Source organism: Pygocentrus nattereri, chromosome 21 (genome assembly GCF_015220715.1).
Source record: "Pygocentrus nattereri isolate fPygNat1 chromosome 21, fPygNat1.pri, whole genome shotgun sequence".
NCBI classification, from domain to species: Eukaryota; Metazoa; Chordata; class Actinopteri; order Characiformes; family Serrasalmidae; genus Pygocentrus; species Pygocentrus nattereri.
Genome location: NC_051231.1, coordinates 8,285,745 through 8,308,859, shown reverse-complemented (window position 1 = coordinate 8,308,859; position 23,115 = coordinate 8,285,745). Strand labels below are relative to the sequence as shown.

Genomic DNA, 23,115 nt, shown 5'->3' with positions numbered 1-23,115 from the left:
TTTGTAGATTTCCATTTGGGAAAAATATAAATATATATATTATGGTCAGTGCCAAAGTTATGGCACTTTATTTTAAATTCATCAAATGAACAGAATTTGTTCAATAGAAAATTTTCAAGATGGTTGATATGTAAACAAAGACATTCCGAGTGGTTTGATGTGAAATGATTAGTTGTAGAGACACTTACTGACTGATTTCTGCACAGTGGTGCTGATAGGAACCAGGGCTTACAATGTCTACATCAAAAATAACACCATTTTATTTACTACCTAAAACCACCAGTGAACCTACGCATGTCTTCTGAAATTTTATTTATAATTTTGATGATGTTAAACTGAAAATAAAGTTTTCTTTGGGGGCTATTTTGTCTTACACCACACTGCATGTATCTCTACACCATGAATGGGTTTATAAAATGTATTTTAGATCAAAATATCCAAACTATCATGAAACAAGGCATCAGGCAGCGAATTCATAACCATTTCATGGAATGTATTTTTTTTTTTGTGAAGGAGATTTAAACTTTAAATTTAAATTAAATTTAAATTAAAACTTTCAGATGTCTGGTTCCCATCACTACTACTGTGATTAATTCTCACTCTAGAACAAATTGTTACACATCAAAGCATTTTGAATAACTGTATTTGCATCTTAAAGGATCGAATTTGCAAAATCAATGGAACTTCAACAAATGCTTGAAAAATCTATCAAATAATTATTCACTCAAAAAAAGGTCAAATCATCAGAGGTGCTTAAACTTTTGACAGACAGTGCACTTGTGGAGTGTACGTAATTTTATTTTTTGGTCAATCCAAACTATTGAAATGTTAGAAATTCATGGCTTGTCCCGATTAACAATCCTGAACTTCATTCAACACTGCAATGAACAGGCCAGAAACTCTGAAATCTGCTGTTTCCTTTGCTAAACCTATTCTTTAAGTAATTGCTTTTTTGGTCCAGCTATTTGGATGAGGACAAACAGACCCATCGCTAGAGCAGATAATGAGCAAATGTCCTTATGGTAATGAAATGGAAAGGGCTATGTGGGGTTCGGGGTTGGGTGAGGACACTGCTTCTGATTCTTTAACTGAGCCATTAATACCGTTCTGCCCTTCCAGCCTAAGAGAACACCACCCTTTCTCATCGCCAAAAAATAATTTTTCATTCCGTTTGAAACGGATGAAAAATGGATGATCGTTTAGAGGTAGAAAAGCCAGAGTCTGGATTGCCTACAGCTAGCAAACAGGTATTACAAAACAGAGCCATTACAGGAACATCAGCCTGCAAATGGATTTGAAATGGAGCTGAAAGTGATACATATGCAAGGTTACTCGCCTTAGAGGGAATTATGGAGAGGGGAATACGCACACAGAAAAGGGCCAAGCAGAAAGGGTGCAGAGGACGGCATTAGGACGTGTACTTTTTTAAACTATATAAAAATTCAAAATGCCATTCCGTCTTTCACTGAGTGGTGAATATCGGCATCTCCTGGAAGAACAATCTTCAGTTCAGTTCTCTGGATCCTCCCCAATAACTTGAATGTAACATCCACAACTCGACCAGCCTGGTCGGTTCCAAGACTGGCTTTACACTGCAAAACATTCATGCAACTGGCTGCATGTTGTCATTTTAGGCATACAATGATAGGCGTACAATGAAAGTGGCACACAACACATTTGATGACTCTAGTTAGCCAAATTAGCATATCAGTAAGAAGAAAATGAATGATCTAGCTTCGTAGATCATAATAACAGCTAATGAGGCAGCACAACGGCCATTTACACTGCTGTAAGCATTGGCTGGCTAATTAAGCCAACACTAAATCTGTTGCATTTTGGGTATTGAAGTCGCATGAAAGTTCCACTGTGTTAAACAAGCCTTAATGAAAAACTTTAACCAAAGAAATACAAAGCTAACTGTGAAGGGAAATTAAATACCAGTTTAAATGCTCTCATTTACATAAAGTGTTGCCGCTTTAACTCTTAGAAATCAGTTATTAATGTAAGTTCAATTTTCATTACTTCTTTCATTAATTCTGTATCGACACATTTGAGGGGTTTTTTTCCCCAATTGCTTTCATGTGTAAAATTCCATACATTAAAAAGGATGTTCTTCTTTCAGCAAAACAATTTTGTATATAATAAAAACATTTGAAGTAATTTGCACTTTCAACACAATTTCTCTGCTCGTTTCAATGAGAAATATATATATATATATATATAGGCTGTATTGTTTCGTTAACATTATTTATAGGTTTAACTCTATTTCTTAAACTTCTTTGCCATTGCTGTATTAAAAATATAACACAAGTTCAAAAATGGTCTACCTTATATTACAAAAAGCACAATTAGCGCTTTACCTTTTCTGCAGACTGAGCCGTTCCAAAGAATATAGGAATGAAGGCCAGCCACACGATGCAGGTGGTGTACATGGTGAAGCCAATGGGCTTGGCCTCGTTGAAATTCTCAGGAACTCCTCGTGTCTTGATAGCATAAACCGTACATGTAACCATCAGCAGAATACTGTATCCCAGCGAACAAATGATCTGCAGGTCTGTAATGTCACACTTGAGCACCCCCCTAGCCTTTTCTGGGTCAATGGTCTTCTGCTCATCGTAATCGATGATGGTGTTGGGAGGGTCCACCCCGAACCATATGAAGACCCCAAGGAGCTGCACGGAAATGAGGCTCGATGTTATGGCTAGCTGCGAGGTAGGGCTGATCAGTCTAGGCGGAGTCACCGACTTCTTACCCTCCTCGAAAATCCGGTAAATTCGATTCGTCTTGGTTAGCAAGGCGGCATAGCTAATGCACATGCCCAACCCCAGGAAGATACGTCTGAAGGAACACACGGCCACGTCGGGCTTGGCAATCATGACGAAGGTGATGATGTAGCAGAGGAAGATTCCGGTCAGCAGGACGTAGCTGAGCTCCCTGCCCGAAGCTCGGACGATAGGTGTGTCGTTGTAGCGTATGAACGTGGCCATGACGAAGATGGTGGCGATGATGCCCAGCATGGCCAAGAAGACAGGGATGACGGCCCAAGGCGAGTGCCACTCCAGCTTGACGATGGGGATGGGCTGGCAGCCAGTGCGGTTTGGGTTGGGCCGCATGTTGTAGGCGCATAGCTTGCAGGTGGTCTCGTCGTATTGATACTGGTAGCCATCACACGACTCACAGTGCCAGCAGCAGGGCATGCCCTTCACCATCTTCTTCCGCTGACCCGTCTTGCAGGGCTGGCTGCAGACTGAACTGGGGATATCCACTTCGCCATTGGGCCACTGCATGTCCTCGATCTGAAAAAGGAAAGGAACGAATATTTGCTACTGTTTTTGGAAAGTGGCAGAAATGAAGATTTTTAAAGCTCCATTAGCAGATATTAAGAATGCTTTGCTTCCCTTTATAGAGATTCTATAGAGGGTTTTTTCTTACAACAGCAATGATTTGAATATAGTATTTCAGCTCTTTGCCTTCCTTCATTTTGGGAGATTTGCTTGTAGTTTTTCTAAGAAATCTACTATTTTTCCACAAGTTCAGTCTAAGAAGTTTTTGCTTCTCATGACCTCAGTAATTCCAAGTCTGAACTCTGAGGTGGTCACTCCATTATTCTTTGGAACACAAACTTTGGTAACACTTTCTATGAATGTCATGCTTCTAAACATCTATAACACATTCATAACATGTTATAATGCATTCATAAGCCATCATCAACATGGCAATAAATATTTATAAAAATGCATTACATGTTATAGCCATGCTTATTTTGCATTATGAATTGTTAACATAATGCATTACAAGCACTGTTTATAACAAATTATGAGAGCTCATAAGTCGTATTTGTCTGCTCCAAGTAAAGTGAAGCATATTGTACTTAAATCTCCTCCAGTGTTAAGAATGAGGCTTCAAGTTGAAGTATTTACTGAAGAACTTACTGAAACACTAAAACAAACACAATAAAGCTCATTACAGGCTTCAAATGTTAGAGTTTAATCTAGAGCTGCCATCAGTGTTTTACCCGATGTGGGAAAGTCAATGTACACCACTGTTAATGTGCACCACCGTTAGCCTGACACTAACTTAACACTGCACATCCAGTATCATACTGTTTGGAGCAACTGAATATTCAGGATAATATTCAGGATAATATTCAGCCCCAAAGATTCAGCCATAACAGGACCAGCAGTGACAAGTAAAATACTGGAAATCTGTCTTCACGCTCTCCAAGCTGGGAGTGACTTCGTTGGCACTGACATTATAACATGTTATTAACACTACTTATAATGCATTATGTTAACAATTCATAATGTATAGTAAACATGGCTATAAAGTGTAATTCATTTTTATAAGTATTTATAACCATGCTTATAATGCCTTACCAACATATTAAAACGTGGTATAATTGTGTTTATAGATGCTTACAAACGTAACATTCATAGAAAGGGTTACCAAAACTTTTTTTTTTTTTTATTATATTTTCATTTGACCTTCTTCTTCTTCCAAATAGGAGCAGATTATCTTCAATCTTATCTCCTTAGGAACATCACTGGCATAATTACTAACGTTGTACTCTATGCCTGCTTTGATAGGAAGTTAAATAAACTGTCTTTTGTCTGAATTTGTCTTCAGTAGGCAGTGGCTTGTTTGCCATTTTTGCCATGCCATTTGTTTGCCATTGCTTTTTATATGTAAATACGGGGCTGGCTACCTTTCTCTGTCTGGTCAGCATGTAAACGTGGCATTTATAACAATACACAAAGACGTGCTGCACTTTTATGCATATTACACTATCTCGAGGGGCAGCGGCTTTAGAAATGCAGTGTCACAAGCTGCACTAACAAATGTCAATTAGTTGTTCTCATCCAGTGTTTAGTGTTTATGTTTTCAGACACACTTTTATGCTTACGATTTTGAAATGTAACACCTGTAGTTTAAAAAAAGCCATCAAAAGAAGCTAATTACATGAGATGAGATTAATTACAGTTAATTAATTAGTGACCATCAAAACCGCAAACGTAGCCTTTTGAAGGTTTATAAGAGAAACCTTCCAGGCAGTATTTATGCTCAGGGCACCCAACTCTGCCATACTTCTTATTTTGCTCTCCATGTTGGCCTTTTCTTTAAACAGCTCTGATTGCAAAGTGATTTAGAAATCTTTTCTGCAGTCCTCTGAAGCAGCAATCTCCATGGAGACAGTGCTGATTCTAATGAATACGCACAACAAGGGGGTGGTGAGAGAAATCAAATGCCTCTCTGTAAGAAAAGCTGGTTATGGGGAGAAGTAATTAAATTGTGTTACGTCATGTGGCACTATTACAAGGTGTTTTCTATTCTGTAACTGAATAGAACCACTGATTGGTTGATAGCCAAGCTTTGCCGCAATTTCATTTTCAAAACAAAACAGGACAGAAAGAACTATTGGCCTACACAGTGATATATCTTTGCTGGCCAAGAAAAACTAGTTTGTCCAAATTGATAACTTTACAGGAGAGCGGAATAAGGTTCTTTACTTCTAATGTAGGATCATGCAAAGAGATTTTATTCCAAGCAGTTTTGGAGCATATCTGTTGGTCCACCGGTCAAGAAATTTTCATACAATGTAAAGGGCAGCTCAAATGAAGTACAACCCTGACTGAGGAGAAGGGGAAATGTGTCCTGTGGTCAGATGAATCAAAATTTGGAAATAACGGACACGGCATCCTTCAGAGTAAAGAACTCCCAGCTTGTTATTAGCACTCAGTTCAAAAGCCAGCATCCATGATGGTATGGGGGAGCATTAGTGCACATGGCATAGGTGTCTTGCTCATGTGTCAATGCACTATTAATGCTGAATGAAATATACAGCTTTGGGCAAAATATGCTGCCATCCAGAAAGCTGTCTTTCAGGGAAGGCCTTGCATATTTCGGCAAGACAATGCTAAACCACATACTGCGTCCCTCACAGCAGCATGGCTTCACAGAAGAAGTGTCTTGCTGAACTGACCTGCCTGCAGTCTGGACCCAGGACTGAAGGACTGTTGAGCAGCTAGAATCCTACATTAGACAAGAATGGGACAACATTTCTGTCTCAAAGCTGCAGCAATTAGTCTCCTCACTTCCCAGACGAGAAGAGGGGATGCTTTACAACGGTAGACATGGCCCTGTCCCGACTTTTCTGAGACACGTTGCTGCCATCATTTTCTAAAAGAGTTCATGTTTTTCATGAAATGGTAAAATGTGCTACAACATCTGATATCGTGTGATATTGTGATAATGTATTCTATGTTCTATTGTGAGTAAAATATGGGTCGATGAGATTTGCCAGTCATTAAATTCTGTTTTAAGTTACATATATCTACATTTTACACAGCGTCCCCACCTTTTTGGAATTAGGGTTGTAGAAAAAAAAATGCAAAGAAAGGAGAAGTGAGAATTATATCAAGGAAAGCAGTGTTGATGTGAAGTGAATAATATCACCAATCAAAAGAAGAAGAAGACGAAGAAGGAAGAGAAGCAGAATGATGATTTTCAGGATTTAATGTGGCCACCCTATGCCTTAATGAGTGTTTATGCTTTACAGGAGGCTTGCTCCCAGTTTTTCAAAGAAATATGCAGCGATGTTTCTCCACACCTCCAAAGTTCAGTCTTAGAAATTGGTCATATTTTCATTTTCTGCTTCTCGCAATCCAAGTATTAACAAACAAATTCAATGATGTAGAGCTCTGGACTCTGGGGTGGTCCATCCACTGTTCTGAGAACACCAGCAGCTTTTATTTATTTATTTTTTTTAAATTTGCAGAAGTTTCTTTTCTCATTGAGGCTTTTTGACAGCTACACTTCCTTTCAGACCCCTAGTGTTCAGTTGTTTTCTCACAGTTTTCTTCTGTTGGACAGAAATGTGATTTTTGAGCAGAGATTGATTTTCTTCTCTCTCAAAGATGACCGCTTTAAGTGTACTTTCAAAAAAGATGGTTCTTCAAGGGATCTTTAGTAAAGAAACATTTACTAAAGAACGCTTTGCATGATCAAAGGGTTTGTTGCACCATGAAAGGTTCTGCAGAATGTCCTATAGATGGTCCGTTTCGTGTGCTATACAGCACACAAAAGTGTTCTTCTACTGTCAAGCTTTCAGCAATAGAAGAACCCTTTTTGGTGCTATATACTTCATAGGAGAAGGAAAACACCTACTTTATTTTTGATGTAAGTCAATAGAACAGACACTTTTGGGCCATTTCTTTTGGTCCATTCTTCATGAAATTGACAGACAATGTAAAAGGCAACAGACATTTTCAAATTATGTCAAAATCTGAAAAAAAAAAACAAAAACAGAGATACAAGGTTTTCTCCCATCAGCAGCAATATTGAAAACAACAAAAAGTTCAAAACTCCATCCATCCATCCATCCATTTTCTAAGCCGCTTCTCCGTCAGGGTCGCGGGGGGGAGCTGGAGCCCATCCCAGCAGTCTTCGGGCGGAAGGCAGGATACACCCTGGACAGGTCGCCAGTCCATCACAGAAGTTCAAAACTCTAATATGTTTAATGGTTAACTTAGTATTTTTAAGTTACAACAACAATAATATATATTAATATAACAAAAAACATTTACATTAATAACATTTACTGACTTTGATGAGTCACAGCCAATGCTGTTGATCAATGCAGGAATCAATATTAAGCATTGACCAAATTCAAGCCTCCAGTGTCCAGGCAGCTGGAACAGAGGCCAGGCAGAGGTAATTAAGGCCCTAGAAACACACTATTAGCCGCTGCTATTGTTGGACAGTGTTTGTTATGGGTGCTGTCGAATTTTTCAGCCTCTCCTTGGCAACAGTGTGAATGGTAGCGTGACACCTGGAGAGGGCCGAAAAGAAAAGCTGCATCAAATGGGCTGACACACTCAGCAGGGCTGCCTGATTGGACATGGCCAGGCATTCCAGCCAGAGAACAAAGAGAAAAACTCAGCGCACTCTTCTAATCTAGCCACAGACATCCATCTGCGCTCAGAGAGAGACAGAAAAACACACTAGACAGCACACATCTTCTTTTTTTCAAAATCTGCTGGATCTTTCTTGTTGTAAGGTCCTCTTTGTGCGAAGTGTCCTTTCTGTTTTCTCTCTGTTCTCTGCTCTCTCTCTCTCGCTCACTCTCGCTGTAAGATCACTCCCACTCAGCCTGTCCTCATAACCATGGAAAGCTCATTAAGCTCACACACATGCATGCACACTCTCGAGAACAACTGCCAGAATGATCCAAACGCATCCAAAATATCTGTGAGTGTGTTCACATGCACAGAATAATCAGATAACTGCAGCAAAATCAGATTAATTCAGTCAGTTTACATGCAATTAAGTAATCTGATAATGAGGAAACTGTCCACTTCAGTCAGTTACTACTCTTTCTTTTCAAATAGATGGCATGAAGTATCCCCTATAGTTGCAGTCGTCCAAGCAAGATGGGATGCTGACAGCATGGTGTCAAATATAAAACATGTATTAAATAACCTGGTTATTGCACTAACCTGCAGGTTTCTTTATCAGATTTCTTGAAATCCAATAAGTGCTTGAATCCAATATATTAGATATTACAGTATGCTGCGTACAAGGCCACTTGAATAATCCAGTGACTGCCAGAATTAAATAATGATTATAATATTAGTCTTAAAAATGCCACTGATTCAATACACAGTTTTAGTATAAGGTCAGTGCTAGCAGAAAATGCTGGATCATATTTTGGAAATAAAATTAATGAGTGTGATCTGATTTTGTAACAAATCAAGTCTGAAATATTTCTGACTTGCTTGTAGAATGATATAATGTAAAGCAAAGTGAAACAACAAGAAAGTAGCTCGCCATTCAGCAAAACACAGGCGTGGAAGTTGCTATTACACTATATGTCCAAAGTACAGCTAACAGAATAGCACGGTTTGGAGCCAGAGGTCAACATGCCCAAAGAACTGGATTACAGTGTACAAAAGAGCCCTGCATTGACCTGTGGAGCGGTGGAACTGTGTGGATTGGATGGAGAGCCCCCCCATACCTGTATGAGCTGGAGTCATCCAGGATGAGTAAACCAATGTCAGTACCTAAACTCACTAATGCCCTTGTGGCTGAATGCAATCAAATCCTCACATGGTCCAACTGGGGATGTGCAGAGGTACATGAATATTTGAGTTAACCGCTTGAGGTACAAGTTGCTTTGCTTTGCTTCTCTGAGCACCCAGGTAAGTGAGCTTATTGTCATGGTAGTGCTGGTGGTATTTCCTGAGAAGGCTGTTTTTTAAAGAGGCTAGCTGATGTTAGCTATTACACTAACCAGCAAATACAGCAACAGAACCCCTGTTTCAAGTAGTTTATCCCCTTTAGCACTTTGGTTTAATCCCTCTCATTAAAGGTGTTCCTACAATGAAAGGATTCTTATTCAAAGCCATATTGAACCTAAGGGTGTGGTTAATAACAAGACAGAATTCTCGACTAAAGACTCATCTCAGACTTGCACCTCAGAGCCTCAAGACTCAAATGGGACATGTATCTCAGAGATTCCCCTCAGATTCACACCATGCAGACTCACTGCTCCACTGGGAATCTTACCTCAGAGACTCAGGACTCAACTCAGATGTGCACTTTAGAGACTCGACTCAGACTTGCACCACAACGATTTAAGACTGAACTCGGACTCCCGCTTTAGAGACTGGAAACTTGACTCTGACTCTTGATTTGACTTGGACGCACACCTCAGAGACTCAAAACCTGACTCAGATTGTCACATCTGACAATCACATCTGTGTCAATACTTGACACACACTAGGCACCATAGAGACTCAAGACTTGACTTGGACTCGAGACGAGTGCTCCTCAGAGATCCATCTCAGACTCATGCCACAGATGCTTAAGACTTCACTCATACTCTCACCTCAGAGATTCAAGATGACTCGCACTTCCACACAACTCCTCCTCAGAGACTCAAGATTCATCTCAGACACAAACCTTAGAGACTCAAAACTTGAATTGCATGTGTAGTTCAGAGTCTTGACTTGAACTTGCACCACAGAGGCCCAGGACTGAACACGGGGTCACACTTCAGAGACTTAAGACTTCACTCGGACTCTCACTTCAGTAACTCGAGACTTAACTCGGAATTTCTCCTCAGAGGCTCGAGACCTAACTTGGACTCACACATTAGAGACACAAAAAACCTCAGAGACTAGACTCAGATGAGCACCATGGAGAAAAAAGACTCCACTCGGATTCGTGCTTCAGAGGTTCAAATCTTAGAAGCAATTTCTGAATAATTCTGATGTACATGTAAGTAATTATTTCAGTAGTGGCATCAATATGAATGGTGTTGTGCCATCTCTGACTGCTATACATGTAAATGCACTCATGGTAACTGAGCAATGAACTCTGGTTCAGGTCACCCACCCTTGAATAGGTGACAGTGAAAGACTCAGTTCTGCATTTCATATCTTTTCATTTACGCAAGCCCGAGCAGCCCGAACACATCGTCAAACTGCAGTGCTGTACACCCCGAAAGATGAGATGGTGCACACATCCATGCTCTCATGAGCTTGTCCCACCAAAAGCAGCAGTCTGGAAAAGAATCAATTATTTACCTTCAACAGCAGATATCTATGTATCTGACAGAACACAGACTGCTCAACTTTTGCATTATTAACAATCCTTTTCTCAGATGAAGTCACAGTCAAGAGCCACAATCGACAACGACTCTCGGAATAATACCAGGGTGCGTAAGACAAACCTCACAAAGCAAACGAAGAGGGGAACTTTTTTCTGTTTCCATCAAACTAAGCAGGGTTTGTAAGGACATCTCTTTTTCACCCTTACTGAACGTCTCATTTTTCGATCAATTTCAAAAACTTTGTGAGGAAAATGAACCGTAATTTTTCCGTTCTGTTTTGCTGGGATCAAACAATCAAACAGATGATTCTCTCACAATGTTTTTTAGTCTGATTTAGCTTAAAAAAGGGGACTGATAAAACAAACAAATAAATGTAGTAAATAAAAGTAAAAAAAAAAACTGCCTGGTTTCCTACACCTCCAGTTAAGGCACAATCTCCTGGCAGAATGGACTTAAAGCAGCCACGGCCACCGCTGTCAAGTGAACAAACATTGCAGGCTGGAGGACCAGCGCAGACTGACTTACCCTGAGTGGCAGTGGGGTCAAGAGGAAATTGCAAGGAAGAGAGAATGAGAAACTCCGACAGACCACTCCACTGCAGACACTGGTAGGGTAGGAGTCAATTACTTGTCCCTCAGCGACAGATTGCCTCTGCTTTTCCAATATGGTATAGCCAAAGAGTTCACAGATTTTACAGATTAGCATCTTTGGTGCTATAGACTTTGAATACTAATAACTTGCAGCCCAAACATGTTCATGCAATTGTTGCTAATCTGAAGAACACACAAACTTCCATCATTCATTCCCCATTGCTTCAGTCGACTGTTCTCCTTTACCAGGCAAGTTATCGCAATCTAAAGCAACAAGCTGAACTACGACCCAATCCCATTTCACCCCTTGCCCCTACCACTTAGCCTTCTGTTTTGCACGTTCACATCTAGGGATAGGGTGTCCCAACTTTTGTTGAGATAGACAGGTAAGGGTGAAGTGTTATGACAACATGGCCCCTAAATGGAGGTTTTTCAGAGGCTCACTCCAAACAGTGTTATATATATAAAAAAAAGGAAAACCGGCAAGATGGCTGTACAAGTGACCAAAGAAATCCACAAATGTGAGTATTTTCTCTGTGAAAACTTGTACTATGATAATCACTGTACTGTCTTAGTTTAATGTTGTTTTAATGTGTTATAGCTGTTTTCTTCATAACATAAAAAATCATTAATAGCATGTCGATGCCTCAGTATCTAGGTAGCTAACCTTCCTGTTCCACTTTAAATAGTCCAGCAATTCTGACGCCTGAATCGCCAGAATGTAACTGCTGCACCAAGGTGGAATGGGAAAATTCAAACAAGAAGCTGGCAAATATCTGACTTCAGCTTTGTGTCACCAAAGCATTAGCAGTGGGCAATAATAAATAATTGTCTTAGACCCCCTCTTTGAAGGCATATATTTAAAACACTATACATAACTATTTATGTCAGCATTCTTAAGATCATTGTACTGATATCAGGTTAAATATGATTGGAAACTACCCCCTCTTCGCTCCATGGCATGGATAAGATGATTGATGCAATTATGTGTAGTGTTTTAAATGTTTAGTGCTGTAAATATGTTCAACATTTATTCTTATTATGTCAGTACAATGTACTTTATTTCATAAAACATCTTATGTCAGGTTGCGAGAACCGACATAAGCACTTAATAAATGTTCAAGTAGTGCTTCATAAACACATAATTCAGTGTAACACTTCATTTGAAGGCTACCTACATAAGGGCTTCATGACGCATTCATAAGCACTGAATAATGTGTTTATGAAGCACTACTTGAACATTTATTAAGTGCTTATGTCGGTTCTCGAAACCTGACAGAAGATGTTTTATGAAATAAATGACATTGTACTGACATAATAAGAATAAACGTTGAATATATTTACAGCACTAAACATTTAAAACATTATACATGACTATTTATGTCAGCATTCTTAAGACGACATTGTACTGATATCAGGTTAAATATTCCTGGAAACCACCCCCTCTTCCCTCCATGGCATAGATAAGATGATTGATGCAATTATGTACAGGGTTTAAATGTGTTTAGTGCTGTAAATATGTTCAACGTTTCTTCTTATTATGTCAGTACAATGTCATTTATTTCATAAAACATCTTATGTCAGGTTGCGAGAACCGACATAAGCACTTAATAAATGTTCAAGTAGTGCGTCATAAACACATTATTCAGTGCTTATGAATGCGTCATGAAGTCCTTATGTAGGTAGCCTTCAAATAAAGTGTTACCGCAGTATTGAACCGTTATGGTGTTCCGTGTTGAGATTTTTCACAAAAGGTCCCTAGGAACTCATGCATTTTGGATTTGGTCTGGAGTGCTCTCTGTGAAAGCCTGTCAGTATCAATGTAATATATAAAATGGCAAAGTATTTTTATGTTTGCATTCATGACTTCATGTACATTCATGACCTCAGTTCATTTTGAGCTCAACATTGCATATATATATATATATATATATATATATGACTGGGGAATTTCAATACAAATACACCAATGTAATATTTCACATATTAAATTTTAATTTTGATTATAGCCTTCTAACACGGAAGTGGCCATTCATCTTACTAACAAATTTATTCTCTGGCTACAATTTAGACCTACCTTATTCACTGCCTGTCAAAAGTGTGGGAACATCTTACCCTTTCAAAATGGAGTTTGATGTCATTCAGGAGCTGAACTTCATGGGCACTTTCATGTATAACTTCGGTGTCTGTAACTCACTTTTGAAATACTTCAGGACATTCTAGCACCACACTTGACCGAGCATGTTTGAAAAAACACGTGGACACAGCCAATCCGCCCTCTTGGTTGCTGCTACACCAAAACAAGTGACAAGAGTGATTGGTGGAGTGAGCTCATGTCATGAATGTTAGTTAACTTTGAGCAGAGGGCAATTAAAATCATGTATATTTTTACCTTTTGAAAAACACAATTTGATGTGTAACGCTGTATCAGTTAAACAAGTGTGCAACTCAGTATGCAAAGGCCTTTCGCCCATTAAACAGGTGAATCTAATGGTCTACAGTGTCTAATTGAGGTGGGCGTCTATCATCTTTTGCACACTCTAGAGACGCATAGACTTGTAGGCCGTCTTTTTTTTTTTTTTTTTAACATTAGCTCCATTTTCCAAAGTCTTCTTCACGCTCCACCGGTTCTCCTCCCTGTTTTGTGCCCCGGCTGCTGGAGGTGCCGGTGCAGGGAAGGGCACAGTTACACACTGCATTTAGAGCGATGGAGACAGGGGGCAAAGCTCCGTCCTCCGTCATTATGCTTACAGCTTCCCTCTCTTATCAGGGGCGGCCAGCCTTTTTGCTCTTCCGGCCTGCGTTTACTGTCAAGCACAATTGCCAATAAATCATCTCTCTGGTCAGGCTAGCATTACAGGTCAGGTGGTGATTTAAATGCCATTAACGGCAAGGCTAAAGGGAAACTTCCCCGCCTACATGCTTAAATACAACATTTCCTATACAGATGTGCAGGATTCAACAAGTCAAGTGACCTTTCCATGGTTTTCTTATGGTCACTAAATTCTTTGTTAGTGTTTGATAAGACAACTAACGCTATATATGTTAAAAGCACAAGGACTATATAGAATATAGAAGAACCTCCACTACATCCACACGACATCTGAGGACTGTATATGGTATCAGTAAAGAAAATTGATATCGGCCTTTGCGATTTCATATCAACAAAGGCTGTGATGTAAATAACCCCTCTAACCAATTACCAGGTTTTCACTGTGTGCAGTGAGAAATCTGACTAATCACAGTTCCAGATGTTGCTGTGAGTGTGGTGAGGAATCAAGGTATATATTTCACCAAGATTATTATTAAACAATGGCAATAATGTCACATTACTGCTTTGTCAATACATGTTTATTTGCAATCTTAAATGTGATTTTTTAAGGTAGCCTTATTGGTCTCACAGGGGAAATTTCGCCTTCTGATGTTCACCCATCCATTCAGTGAAACACCCACATACACACAAGTGAATGCAAACACACACTAGGGGGCAGTTACCCAGAGCAGTGGGCAGCTTTATCCACAGTGCCTGGGGAGCAGTTGCGGGTTTGATGGCTTGGTCAAGGACACTTCAGTCACTTACTGTCGGCTTTGGGGATCAAGCTGGCAACCTTCTGGTCACAAAACTGGTTCCCTAACCTCCAGCCCATGCCTGTCCCAATGTGTTGAAAGTAATGCAGTACAAAGTAACAAATTAACCAAGCAGTGTAACTCACTACAGTATACCTTCTTGTAATCACATCTCTGTTACGCATCAAATATGAATGTTGTTACTTGTGTTATTCATTAGCTAAGTCTTTTAAAACATTATTAATTAGGCACAACTTTCCTCTATATAGATTATCTGCACATGTACTTGCAGATAATTTGTGCTTGTGTGCATTTTGTATTGGTGACAGTTGACTATGCTGAACAACACAGGGTTCCAACCTTACCCAAACAGACCAGACTTGATTTAACAAGCCTCTACACTCCAATAAATGCTGGGTTAAGTGTGTTGGGTCATTGTCATGAGTCATTTCCAGAGTGCTGGGTAGTAGTTCCTGTGTCAAAATAACAATCCAATCATAACAATGCCAAACAAAGTCAGTAAATCAGTCTGTTGGAGTTGTGGTTGACAGAAATTGGTAAGTAAATTTCCATAAAATATAGACTTCTTTAGTATTTACTCTTCAATGAAACTAACAAATTCAGTGAATTATTTCATGAAAATTTTATATTGTGGTGTCAGCATCGTGTACGACACAGGGAAGGCCTAATTTTGCTGCTAGTTTTTCACTTTTATTAAACACCAAGCAGAAAAGCACATACAAAGCCCTGAATTCACAGGGGAGGTCGATTTTATATCAGCAAAGGCCGCGATGTAAATGAGCCCTTTAACCAATTACAACGTTTTTTACTGTGTGCAGTGACAAATTTGATCAATCACAGTTCCAGACATTTCTGTGAGTGTTGTGGGGAATCAAGGTATATATTTCACCAAAAGTTTTATTAAATAATGCCAATAATTTATTCACATAGACGCTTAATTTATTCACAGAGGAGGTCACGACTAGCTATAGGCCTCACCCTCATGGTAGACCAGCCCCCAACACAAAGCACACTATTAAACCCACACCCTGGCACAAAACAACACAAATAACACATACACACAACTTAAACTAAAGCAAGATAAAGAAGAATATATCATTCTTTTTAGGAGGGTGCACACCTACTATGAGCCTCTGTGCATGGCCACACTTCCGGACCTTCTAAGAGGCAGCACGAGCCAGTAGTCAGTACAACATTATAAACTGTATTTGTCTATGTGCGACTTGTAGAACTAATTAGTTTAATGTTACCACTCTATAATGTTTGTTTATACAGTCCTACTATAGGGTCTTTGGGAGCTGTAGCCCTTAATATGACATCTGTCAACATTCACAGCTGAAATAGACTTTATATTACTACTCTTCTCTCAATGCATGGTGCATTACTTTAGTGTTTTAAATGCCATATATATATATATAAACTAAATACAATTCATTAAATTTAACAGTTTGTCTTTACTGAGCATCACTGTTGTTGCTTAACAGTGGCTATGTTGACTGCAAAGTAGAGCAATAATAAGTAGAGATGAAGTAATAATGTAAAATGTAAAAAATAAATTAAAAAAATAAAACTTTCAGGCTGTAAGCCAATAAAAGAGATAAACTTACCTACTGTTGGGTCATATTTTAGGTCAGCTCTAGTAACTCAGCCTGGGTGGTTCTTATAACTTTGCAATGCTGGGTCAAATTCAGCCAGTGTTAATGTTATATAGTGACCTAGCGCTGGGTTGCAGATATGACCCAAGACAATTTAACCCAGCTCTATTTTGAGTGTAAACATTACATTTTATTCATGTAGTTAACTATTTTTGGCTGTTTCTAGTCACTAGTTTTAAGATTTTTAAACAGCATCAGCTATTCATCATAATTGATCAGCATCACTGGCTGTGTCCAAAAGTTAGGCTTTTTAAATAGTGCTTGTCCTGATTGGCTATTTCTTTCTATATATACATCTGAAAAGGACTAGTGGCTTTTCCATCATTTGGTAGAAATGTGTAAATAATGCTAAATATTAATCCCATTTTAATCTGAAGTAATTAATACTTTGCAATGACCTTTTTTGGATAACTCCCTGAAGACTGCTTATTATGAACAAAGTGTTTTTAGACATCACACAGCATGCAAAGCGCTTTAGCCCTGGCATTACAGCCCTGGCTTCCATCACTGAATAATCAGTGGTGAACTTCTCAGGACTTAGCGCGGCACCCAGATTTTATAACGGTCCAACAAAGGCATTACTTTGAATTTCGAACTTTATTTCAACACTGTCAAATAATTGAACTCTACGTTCGAACCCACAGGCCTTTCAGACAAAAGCAGGCCATCCTTTCCCTTAGTGTTATTAACTCCGCACTATCAAGGTTTTCACAGCGCTCCGCTGTGTGCCAAGTCTGCAAGCAGTCGCTCTAGTTGCTTGGAAACCAAGAATTAAAGCTCTCGCTCTTTTTTTTCCCCTCAACTTGTCCCTGGATCTCTCATACTGCATGCATGAATGTTTTTCGCTGCGGAACATGTTGTGGTCAAAGAGTTTAACTCTGACATCCTTTAGACCAAAGCGGTTCAGGCCAAGTTGACAGCATTTCACTAAGTTTACGAGCGCAACTTCCGAGCAAACAAGACAAACCGTGGCCTTGGCACGGGCCATGATGAGGACGTTTTGTGCCTGGACTTTCTAGGGGGAACTCGGTAGGAACGGAGTTACACTAATTAGCTTGATATCTGCTTCCCCACCCAAAGCAATTTTCCTAGCAGCCGTTAAGGCGCAGTTCATTATTTGGACTATGGGGGCCTCCGTACTCTTGTCCTAATGCTCATAATTAAGCACAGTGTGGAAATCCTAACGAGATTAACGGCAGTGTTGCTATGGATACTGAGCGAGATCCATCTCCTTGGCCTTGAGTGGTGTTCCTTCAGTTCTATACCTCCTCCTCAGCTCATGTGGTACAGGCCATGGCGATAAAGTACATCTGCTGCCATTACAGTACGAGCTCTGTTTGCTGCACTCTGCTAGGTTCTCATTGCTTTTCTCAGCACATGTTTGACATGCTGAAATGGATTCAACCACGCCAACTGCGTTAGTGTCTTCACGCTAATAAGAGATGCAGTGATGTTTGTTTCTTCTCTGCACCCCTCCTACCCACATTAAGCATGAACACAATTAATATAGATTCACAAAGTGATGGGCATGTTCGGAAGTGTCAAACATAGTAATTGTCATTGGTTTGTCACACAGCAAGCTTTCAATCCTCGGTCATGGCAGCTCTTGTCACAAATTCAATCTGACACTCTGTGTATGCTTGGATGCTTTCTCATATGATTGTTTGCCACTGTAATTAATTATTTGGGAGGAAAAACACCTCTTTAAAAAGATCCCTCAGAGCCTCCTGCCATGGGATGTACACTGTGAGCAAATTACTGTCAAACAGAAAGTGACAGAAGAAGGGAAATTAGGCACTTAGGAAACAAACCAGGGCCGTTAATGAGTGCTTACATGTGAGCTTTTAGAGAAAGTCTCAACATCAGAAAGGGCACCGCTTAGCATTTCTGTGATTGGCTTTTAAGTTCTTTTTAAAGTTTTCAGTAACACTTTATTGTAGGGCGCAGCTCTTAACGACAACTGACATAATATAATGACAGTTTACATAACATCTACATTATATGGCCAAAAGTGTGCGGACACTCCTAATTATTGAGTTCAGGTGTTTTATCCACAACCAGTACTAACAGGTATATAAAATCAAGCACATAGCCATGCAATCCCCAGAGACAAGTGTTCAATGACTTTAAATGGTATACTGCCATAGGATGGCACCTTTGCAACAAGTCTGCTTGTGAAATTTCTGCACTGCTAGTTCTGTCCTGGCCACCTGTAAGAGCTATTATTGTGAAATTGAAGCATCTAGGATAAACAACAGCTCAGCCACGGAGCAGTAGATCATGCAAACATACATAGCAGGCCCACTTAGTGCTGAGGAGTGTAGTGAATACAACTCACCTATCAAAGTTCCAAACTGCATCTGAAGCAACATCAGCACAAGAACTGCGTGTTGGCAACTTTATGAAATAGGTGTCCCTGGCTGGACCACAGCACACAAACCTAAAATCACCATGCACAATGGAAAGTACTGGCTAGAATGTTGCAAAGCATGATGCTACTGGACTCTGGAGCTGTGGAAACGTGTTCTCTAATGATGAATTGTGCTTCATTATTTAGCAGTCTGTTGGACGAATGTAGGTGTAACAGATGCCAGGAAAATGCTATGTAGCAAGGTGCACAGAATGCATAGGGACAGCTGTAAAGTTTGGTGGAGGAGGGATAATGGCCAGGGTTTTAGGTTCAGCCCCTTAGTGAGGAGTAATGTTATTGTGATAACATACAGAGACTTATTAGACAATTGTGGGCAAATTCCCACAGACACACTCCAAAATCTTATGGAAAGCCTTAACAGAAGAGAGGAGGCTGCTAAAACCACAAACCAGGAGCAACTTAATGCCCACTATTTGTGAAAGCTTATGTAGGCGTGCTGGTCAGGTGTCCACATACCTTTGGCCAAGTACTGAATGTCAAGTGATGATGATTTTTTTCCGATATTAGCTTGTGTCATCACACCTTGGGGCAAAATGACATCAGTGTAGGCCACAGTGACATAATTCTGATAATATGACAGTTTGCCAAGTCAGTCTGATTGAACAACTGTGGACACTTTCTGTGTCCCATTTATTGATTAAACTTTTTATAAGATTTCATGCTGTATAAGATTCATACTGCATCATCAAAACTATGTCATAACACAACCCAATGCAAGAAAAAAAAACACAAGCAACGTTTAGGATAGCTGATACTTACTGAAACAAGCCTTTAAGAATATTTATTTAGGTCTACGTCAGCTGTCATAATGAGCTTATGTAGGACTTATGGAGCCTTATGAACACTGCCGTACAGTAAAGTGTTACCATATTTTGTATAGGCTGAATGATCATTTGAGATGCAAAACCTGAAGGCCTCTAGATCAAACAGCAATTGTTTACAATTAGCTTGGCTATGAAATTAAAGAAGCTGCTGGACTGACCCAAGAGTTTTCCTCCCTTGACCATTTTGCCATTTCTGTTATAGCCAGCTTGCCAATTACACACAAGGAAGAAAAAGTATAGAGTCCTGAAATGCTACAGTAATCTCTAAGAAATGTGAAGTCAATGGAACTATACCCCAGACAGATGTAATTAGCCCACAGGCTAAAGACTTTGGTCTCACAGTCCAATCAAAACTTTTGTTGAGACTCCAGGGAGAATGAATAATTGCCCCCTATTGGAATTAGGGAAACTATCCAATGATAAGCTAATTAAAATGAGCAATGGTTGGCTGGTTTTTGTTTTCAAACAATGCACTGTTATGTGTCATGCTTGATGTTCAATTTGTGTAAATACCTTCCATTAATTGTCTTGGAATTAAATTAGGTTCACTGAGGCCTTTAATGCCGTATGTTAATCTCAGATTACTGAATAATGCCAAGTGCATAACAGTATCGCTGTTCTGAACCCTGATCTGAAAGTAAAATCAAAGACAGGGATTCCAGGCGATGCATCTGTGACGTGCATAACCACATTCTTGTGATCAAACCACAGCCAGGTAAACCTTTTAAATTGTACTTCTGTCAGTGTAATTGCTTGCATACATTTTTGTGTATACATCAAAGAAGAAACAGTTGGAAGAAAGAAACATATTTGGGAAAATAGAGCCATTCCACAGAGGTTCAACAAGGAACATATGTGAAGCAGCATTGTGGCGCACCACTGGTGCAGTTTTGGGTTAATGATCTTGCACAAAAGCCTGATGAAAGTAGGACAAGATGGTGACCCCGGAATTCTTCCAGCTGCTGTTTCTGGTGCCCAGTCGTGGGATTTAAATCAACAACCTTCTTGGAAAACATCTATTTAAGATACCATGGACTCTGAGCCACAACTTTCAGTTATTTTATAAAGTCTTTACTGAGGCCTCAACTTACTAGCAGATTTTTCATTTATTAACTATAATTTATTAAATTGCCAAATTATTCCAGTAAAAACTAACTATGTACATAGTAACCAAAGGTAAACACTGTTGCTTTAACATGACAGTGACAAATTCACAATTAATAAGCATGTTGCTATAGAAACTTGCATTGATTTTTTTTATTCCAAGCAACAATAAACAACAACAACAATAAACAAATATTGAAGAGAATGATGTGCTCAAATTTTGTTTTTTTTGTTTTTTTTCCAAAACTGAACTAAACTAAACTGAATCCCAATATTTTCCTTGTTTATGGACTGAACATGCAAAAATGACAAATATAGTAGCAGTTTAAAAATGTTACCACAGCACTTTATCCTTTCCAAACAGGCTATGTTTTTGTCTTGTTTGTGCTACTTATTTGGTTAACATTGTTTAAGCCCCCCTTCTACTCACTGAATCTACTTTTAGGTGCACCCATTGCTGACAGATGTTCAATTGCGCATACACAGCTCTATAGAAAAGCACTGAAGGGGATGTTCTGGAACAGCCAAGGTCACCATGCCCAGCGCCAAGCATTAAGTAGATGGGTATAAAGCCTACCAGCATTGGGGGACTGGGTTCTATGTTGTGATGGAGCTCCATAACCTGGAATGAGTTGGAATGACAACTAATCATCCAACATCAGTAAGCAACCTCACTAATGCTCCTGTGGATGAATGCAATCAAATCCTCATGGCAATGTTACAAAGTCTTCCCAATTAATACCCTCTAGAAGAAATGATGGATGAATTGGTGTCTACACAACGTTGGACACACAGCACATGCTTTATGCTGAATATTATTGGGGAATCCTGTTTGCATATTAGCTGTTGATCACCTTAGACCTAGTTCTTAAATAATAAGGTAAAGTACTGGGGGTCGTTGAGCCTTTTACTTCATATCCACAGAATTTGTGACTGAAAACATACATGCATTCATGAGGTCCTGGTGTGGGCAGTTTCCTCCATTTCAATGGTGCACACTAAAGAGCCAGACATGCTACGAAGGGCTCTATCGTGGAGAATCATCAGCTTTTTAAATGGGAGCTATAGCCTCGCCCATGAGGTGATTTGCAGCTAAAAGGGGCATGGAAATCTTACAAATTCTTATTCCTTATTCCTCATTGTAAAGGCACAAATAATGCCACTGGTTTATGTGGTGCAACCCATTTTGATTTATGTGTGAACCTCAACTTAGTAAATACTTATATTGTAACTAGTCTACATTTGAACTTTTGTACAGCTGTTCCAATCTGCCCATGCACCTGGGTCTTATTGTCTTTGCCCCATTGCATGGCTCCTTGTAATGCAGTGGACCTTACAGAACCATTCGAAAGCTTCACAAGCCCCAAGGTTGGATCAAGACTCCTTTTAGGAGCCCTTTTACAAGAGTGTGAATATATGATCTCATGATTTATGATCTCATGATGATAAAGACATGGCTTTATCTCAAAGGTCATGTCTCCATAGGTTTCCCTCTGACTTCTCACGAGCCTGGCATTTGACTCATAAGCACTGGGGCAGTCATCCCACAACCCACATAAAGGATCCTGCCCTACTTCATCCGTTACATTTCACTGTATAACCTAGCACATGAGAAAAAGCACTGAAACAGGAGTTTTCATGAAATCCCTGCTTGGTTATCAAGAAGTTATGTAAAGGCTGAAATTTTAAGATCAAGATTATTCCACAGGGGGATGAGGCAGCTGTTTTAGCACTGCCAGAACACACCCAAAAAACTAAGATTTCAAAGCTTTTTAAGAAAATGCAAAAAAAGGAAATCGCAGTTGCATAACCCAGTTAATTATTAATGCTTCTGCAGCAAGCGTGAAACACATGAGAGCTCCTTGTGCATCCACAGCTGCCACCGATGCATCCTGATGAATTCCATAATCACCCACCTAACCATGATTCACTGCGTTCCTTTTCTGGGAACGGGCTTTAGCAGTAGCTTTTATCGCGAGCCCAGTAAGCAAACAGGATCAACCCGACAAACCGTGCCACCATTTCCTTCCAGTGTGCTGGGAGAAGCGAGTAGAGGTCTATTTTTCCCACTCCCCCCACCCTCAACACCAGCGCTGCAGGCGCGGCTTATTGCAATGTGACCTTCTGTGGCTATCTGGGCTCAGAAAAAGTGAAGGGAAATTTTCGCTTGACACATTCCGCAATAGAGGAGAGAAACTCCCGGACTGGTTCGACTTTTTTCGGCGTTCATAAAAATGCAGACGCCGACATCCATGCACATTCAAGCCTCGCAGGACTGTTAGTTGAACCCTCTTGCTGTTTCACAGACTCG

At 39.7% G+C, this 23,115-nt stretch overlaps 1 protein-coding gene across 2 annotated transcripts in view; it reads right to left on the bottom strand.

Annotated features, from left to right (window-relative positions):
• The window catches only part of LOC108431596 (metabotropic glutamate receptor 7), a 309,666-nt gene that overhangs the window by 52,544 nt on the left and 234,007 nt on the right, over positions 1–23,115 (bottom strand). For both annotated transcript variants that reach the window (XM_017704846.2, XM_017704845.2), the window contains exon 8: positions 2,361–3,296. In XM_017704846.2, coding sequence (XP_017560335.1) covers positions 2,361–3,296 — 936 coding nt within the window. The remainder of the gene's footprint in view (positions 1–2,360; positions 3,297–23,115) is intronic.